Source organism: Castor canadensis, chromosome 14 (genome assembly GCF_047511655.1).
Source record: "Castor canadensis chromosome 14, mCasCan1.hap1v2, whole genome shotgun sequence".
NCBI lineage: Eukaryota > Metazoa > Chordata > Mammalia > Rodentia > Castoridae > Castor > Castor canadensis.
In genome coordinates, this window is record NC_133399.1 from 58,815,498 (window position 1) to 58,821,713 (window position 6,216).

The 6,216-nt window shown below is 56.8% G+C and overlaps 1 protein-coding gene across 2 annotated transcripts in view; it reads right to left on the bottom strand.

Annotated features, from left to right (window-relative positions):
- Positions 1-5,874, bottom strand: part of Adgra2 (adhesion G protein-coupled receptor A2) — a 37,422-nt gene extending 31,548 nt beyond the window's left edge. The window contains exon 1 of one of the 2 annotated variants that reach the window (XM_020156819.2): positions 5,490-5,874. In XM_020156819.2, the coding sequence (XP_020012408.1) occupies positions 5,490-5,752 (263 nt within the window). In that variant the 5' untranslated portion in view covers positions 5,753-5,874. The remainder of the gene's footprint in view (positions 1-5,489) is intronic. The other variant, XM_020156820.2, reaches the window with a different exon arrangement.
- Positions 5,875-6,216: the final 342 nt, after the last annotated feature.

Here is a 6,216-nt window from a genome sequence, read left to right on the forward strand (position 1 = left end):
CCTCCTTCTCCCCCTCTATAGCCCAGTCCTAAAAGCAAAGGAATGTTCTGGAGTTTGGGAAGGATGGGGGCCCCAAGAGGAGGGAGGAAGGGGAGGAGGCAGCTTCGTCCTGTCAGTATCTGAGCTCTAAATAGAACACAGGCGGCTGGGCTGGGGGAATGAAAATAAACAGCCCCTCTAAGCAGCCCTTCCTAGCGATCACCGGATTTTCCTTCTGGTCCCTCAGCCCAGGGCCATTTCCCTCCTCTCTGTTCTCCTCCTTTCCCCTCCCTGGGCAGCCTCTACCTCTGGGGTGATGGGGGAGCTGTGTGTTGTTGGGGAACTCACCTCCCTTCTCTGGGCTTTGGTGAGGAGAGCAACAGCCTCTCCACTGAGTGGAAAGACCTGGATCAACTCAGAAGTGGCTGGAACTTTTTCTCTGGCAGAAAAGATTCTTATCCCAATGACTCCCATGTGGGATAAACTTAGAAACACTCTCTCTCTTTAAAAACATGACCCCAAATTTAAGGGTCAATCTACGGCTGGGTTCAAATTACACCAATTTCGCTGTGCCTTTGGGGGAAATTCTCAGAGTTACCCCTAGAATAGGGTTGCCACTCCCTCTCCCCAGTCACTAGAAGGATGACCCACAGGGGCTGGCAGGAAGGGACTTCCTTTGGGTTCAAGGACATATCCTGATTAACTCAGGCCAAATAAGCCACTCTGGCTCGTGGCTTCTTGGGGACCGAATATATGTGGGGCTCAACACAATGGCCTCTCCTACTTTTTGGGTGCAGCAGAGACTGGACCAGCAAACCAGAGACCAATGTTCTCCCCAAGATTGGGCCACGTACCCAACACCCTGCACCAGAGGGCGCCCCAGGGTAGGGGTTCCCAAAGCCCCGGAGAAGGGGCAGCCAGAACTGCTGGAGTCTGGGCACCTCCAGCCCATCAAGGAGATGTAGGGGGAGAGTCAGGGAGGGAGGCCTTGGATCCTTCTGGGCCTCTCTCTTCAGACAGGCAGGGGCAGGGGGCCCAGAAGCCCACCGTGGTGTGGCTGCTGAGAGCGGCACCCTGGAGGGTAAGGGGGTGCAACTGGAGTCTCCTACCATCCCTCACCTCTGCCTCTTCCCTCTTTCCTTCTTTCTCTTCGCTCTCCCCCTCCCCCTCCTCTGCTCACAAAAGCTCTCTGTACACAGCCACTTCCTCTGGCTGCTGTCTCTGAGCCCAGACCTTATGAGAACCATATGGGGGAAACAGGGTGGACGAAGGGGGTGGGGAGCAGACTAGGCCCGCCCCTCCAGCCAGCATCTTTTTACCGCCCTTGGGCTGTGTGTGCTGTGGTGCTCACCACACTTTGTCCCCCAGCTGCCCTAACTGGATCCTGGTGGCTACAGCACCAGAGTCCCAGTCCAGACCTGAGGCCACAGGGTGATCTTTGCAGAGGGGCAGTGCAGGGCCTCTGCACCCATCTCCCCACCTCTCCCACCAAGTCTACACCAAACTCCCAGCACAAGAACCCCGCCAGTACTGTGACATCTGTGGCAAAAGACCCTTTCACTCTCCTTACACAGCCTGGAACATTCCCAGCTCAAAAGGGCTTGGTCTTGCTTGGGAATAAAAAAATTGGGTTTTTATAAAAGTAATTCTTGTGTCCAATCAGTTCTAAGTCCAGGCTGGCGATCAGTGAGGCCCTTGCCTGACAGACATGCTAAGACCCCTGCTAGCTAATCCCACACTGACCCTACTTAGCTGTGTGACTTTTAGCAAGGCACTGTCCTTCTAGTTCCTCTCTGGCCTCAGTTTTGCTCGACTGTAAGATGTAGGGGGCTGAACTTGCTTATCTCCGAGACCCTTTTCAGAGTAGAAGAAGTAGGAATTTATAATACTGGCTGGTGTCCTCTGAGACTGCTCAAATGGTCCGGGAGGTCCTCCCAGGAGATATCCTTCTGGACTTATCTGTTATCAGCCCTGTCCTGGAATTCCTTATCCTCAGGTCCCTTCCCCCTTGCTCTCAGGGCTGAGAACCAGAAGGCAGGCTCTCAGCAGCTGCCCACTAATGGGGGAGGCACACCAGGATCTCACCCACAGCCAGGCTGTCCCTGTAATAATCCACCTATCCTGGGACATTACCCCTCAGCAGAGGAGCCCATAAAGGCTCCAGCTCTGGATGAGCGAATTTGTGCCCACAGCTGCCCTGCAGACTGGGCTGAGAGGCTGGGGGTGGGGTGGGGCAGATGGATCAGGAAGGAAGCCAAGAGCTCTGCTTTCCTGGAAAACTTCGAATGAAAGTCCAGGAGGTGAAAAAAGCAAAAGGTGGGGGAAGGGAGCATGGAGTCTACAAAAACAGAAGGCAGAGTTGAGATATGAGGGTAGAGGTAGGGGGAGGGGCTCAATGATGTCAATAGGACTGTGCCCAGGGCCTTCAGCGCCGAAAAGGGAGGCCTCTTGCAGACAGGACCTTATGTGGGGTCCCAGTACTCAGTGCCTGCCAAGTTTCCCAAGGTGGGATTTTGAGTCCCTGGAGGATTCATGTGACTGGAACCTGGGACCATTTTGGAGGGAAAAAGAGGGTCCTCAGTGGGAATGTACGGATTTTGGGGAGGGAGGACACAGCCACAATATAAAAACAGTTGCCTCAAGTCCTGTTGTTTTTACCAGGTGACAAGCTAAAAGGTGAAAGGAAAATACGTGTGGAAAAGAAATGAGGAAGCTGAGTGCTTGTGGTTCATGCCTGTAATCCTAGCTACTTGGGAGGCAGAGATCAGGAGGATCACACTTTGCCGTCAGCCAAATACCCAACACTAAAACTGCCTGGAGGAGTGGCTCAGGCTGGAGCCCCCTGCCTAGCAAATGTGAGGCCCCAAGTTCAAACTCTAGTACCATCAATCAATCAATCAATCAATCAATAAAAGATTGTGCTGTGGATCAACCCTGGAGTTTTAGCTACTCAGCAGAGATCAGAAGTGTCATGGTTCCAGGGTAGCCCAGGCAAAAGGGTTGCAAGACCCCATTTTGACCAATGGCTGGGAGCAGTGGCACACGCCTGCTTAGAGTGCCACCTTAGTGAAATATGAGGCCTTGAATTCAAATTCCAGTGCTGCCAAAAAAATGAGGAAAGGACAGAGTTAGGGAAAGTGAGGACTCACCGTTCTTTTTGTTTTTCTTTTTCTTTTGTTCTTTGTTTGAGACAGCGTCTCACTATGCAGCCCAGGTTGGTCTGGAACTCTCACTCCTAGTTCAACTTCCTGAGTGCTGGGATTGCAGTCCTGCACCACCACGCCCAGCAAGGCCCTCCATTTATATTGAGATGGTTTCCATGCTCTTGGCCTTTTGTTTGGCTGCCAGGTGGAAGCAGCAGTCCCTTCCCAACCCTTCTCTTCCTTCTTCCCTCAAGATGCATCCTGGGGTACCTTGGATGTGCTGGGACTGAATGTAAACCCCAAGGAATGCTTACCCCGCTTCTGCTGGGTTCTTTTTCCTTCACAGGCCAGCTTGGGGGCCACCATCAGAATCACAAATATGGGGAGCTAAAGGGATATGTCTGGCTGAAAATTTAGTTGCACCTTGGTTTGTTGGGCCAGCAGGATCTCAAGGCTTCCGTGTCTCTGCCCTGTACTATCCGTTGTCCCAGTGGGGATGTCCAGTCAGGCTGAGGGACTGTGCCTTTGGAAGATATCTTAAGCCAACTAGGAGAGATCAGTGGCTTGGGAGGAAAGAGGAGCCTTTCCTTTAAAGAGGGCTCAGAGTGGGAAGGTAAGCTAGGAGTTGTCTTTTGCCACCCTGTTACAATATATTCATTCTCACCAAGAGATGGCCCCACTCTCATCTTGGAGTGGCATCCATGACAATTAGCTATGGCTGGAAAGCATTAGTTACCAAATCATTCTAAGAGGTACCACAGAACCACCTTACTGTTTTCCCTTCCCTCTGCCTTTGCTATGCTAGGATTCTCCAACCCAGACACAGGGAGACAGCTCCCATGTATGAGTGTGCACACAGCCACTGAGCACAGTGGCACAGCCCACTCAGATCTGAACTATCTTTGCACAGCTGCAGCTTCCACAAACACCAGCCTGATTATTCCACATCACAAGCATTTTTTTTTCTCCTCCAGAGCAGAGTGGGCTGAGGGAATGTTCAGGCCTGAGAGACCCTTAAATATGGTGGACACTCAGAGCTACTGGTGCTACTGCCATATCCCTGAGCTGCAGGAGATGGGAGAGGGCAGACACCCTGCCTTTACTCCAAGGCACTCCAAGGCACACATGCACACTCACTCACACCCCTGCTGGGGAAAAAGCAGGCCAGGCATCCAACGTCACAGGCTGACCAGTTGTGTCCTGTCAGGAAGTAGGCAGCCTCTGAACTCACCCAACCAGAGGCATTACTGTATTGTTTCTGGACACAATCAAATGGACGGAGCCAGCCCGAACTCTGGGAAGGCAGTTGCCAGTCGGGTCAGGAGGACAGGGAAGGGGAAGCGCTTTTAGGACAGGAAAGCAAGTGGTCTCTGCTAGGATCCCGACCCTCAACTCCACAGCTTGAGTGGACCTCTGAGCACGTGGTCAGCTCAGGAAATCGCTGTGGCGCTGAGGGGTCGAGAATGTGGTGGTTGTGCATGGATTTGGGACCCCATGGAGGAGACTTGGGCACTGGCGCGCTTGTGGCCAGCAAAGCAAGGGCTGGATGAGGCCCTGATTGAGATGCGAACCACTGAAGGAGGCCGGGAGGCACGCGCCTCCCTTCAGCAGGGTTTCTTTCTTCCTTATTTTCCTTTGCGCTAAGGAGTCCACGAGAAACAGCCAAAGCTTGAGTTATTTCCAGGGAAGTGAAACAACAGGCAGGGACGCAGGACCTACACAGCCATGCACAGGGGAATAGGACCCAAGAGCAATCGGACGCGGGGATCTCATTCATACCCACAGCGCCCGCATTCCAAGTACGGCTTTTCCGAGCTCGCCCTTCCGCCTGGCCTAGGGAGACTGGCTGGGAGCGCAGCCGGCAGGCCCAGGGAGAGGATAGGGTGACCCAGTTAGAGGAGCCGGACCACTGGGTAAATCCAGGAGGTTCTTTCAATGCGGACTTCGACGCGTTCGCGGCGGTGAGGACCACAACCACCTACTGGGCCTCGGGCGTCGATCTTTCAGGAGACTGCCCCACTCCCATCCCGCTCAGGTCTCCAAAATGAGAAACACTAGCCCAGGCTTGAAACCTGGAGCACGGGCGTCCCGCTAGCGTGCATTCCGCTTCACCTGTGCAGGTGAGTGGGCACCCGCGGTGCCTCTCTGGGGCGCACCCCCTCACTCCTCCCCACGCCAGGACCCTTCCTCCTTCTGGGCTTCAGAAGTCCCAGTCTTTCTCCTATGTATCCAGGCTTCCCTGCTGGACGCCTGGACTCAGGCCTGTCTTCAATCACCCAAGTGGCAGAATCGTCCCCTTTCCCTCTCCCATTTCTCCCCTCTCGCCTCCATTCGTCCTACCGTCCAGGTACGAAGTAGGGTACTCACAGGGTAACGGTGCCATTAGGCAGAAGGCCGGGATCGGGAGGCTCCGGGAGGTCCCCGCCGCCGCACACTACCCTCCTGCGAGTCGGGTTAGGGGCACTGCCGCTTAGTCCCTTGGGTCGCTCCCCCGAGCACTTGCAGCTGCGGATGGGGACCGGGCAGCCGGGCGCGCCCCGAGTTTCGGGCGCCAGGAGTAGCAGGCACTGCAGCAGCGGCAGCAGCAGGCGCGCGGGCGCCCCCCGCATCCTGCGTCCCCCGGCGCCCATCAACCCATCGCCCGGCGGGGACCCACAGCGCTGGGGCCGGACTGCGCGCCGGCCGGAGGGACCCGGGCTTGCGGGAGGCTTGCTCAGCGGGGGCCCAGGGCGCCCGAGGGCGGGGCGGGGGGCCCTGGGCGGAGGCGAGCCCTGGGGTCCCCGCCGCCGTGCCCCGGGGGCATGTCCCGCGAGCGCCCCGCCGGGGAGGACGCGGGCGCGGCTGTCAGCGCAGCGCGGGCGGTCCCCCGGCGGCGCGGCCGGACTTTCAGCGCAGCGCTCCGGGCGGGTGGCAGCCCGGCCCCGGCGCGTCGCGGGTTCGCTTGGTGCGGGACTGGGACCTAGCGGATCGCGCCGGGTTCCTGCTGCCGCCGCCGCCGCTCAGTGCCATGGATGGGAGCAGCTCAGCGCCGCGCCGCTCCCGCCGCCGCCAGCCCCCGCCCGCCTCCCCGCGCCGCCTTGCCACTCCGCAAGGC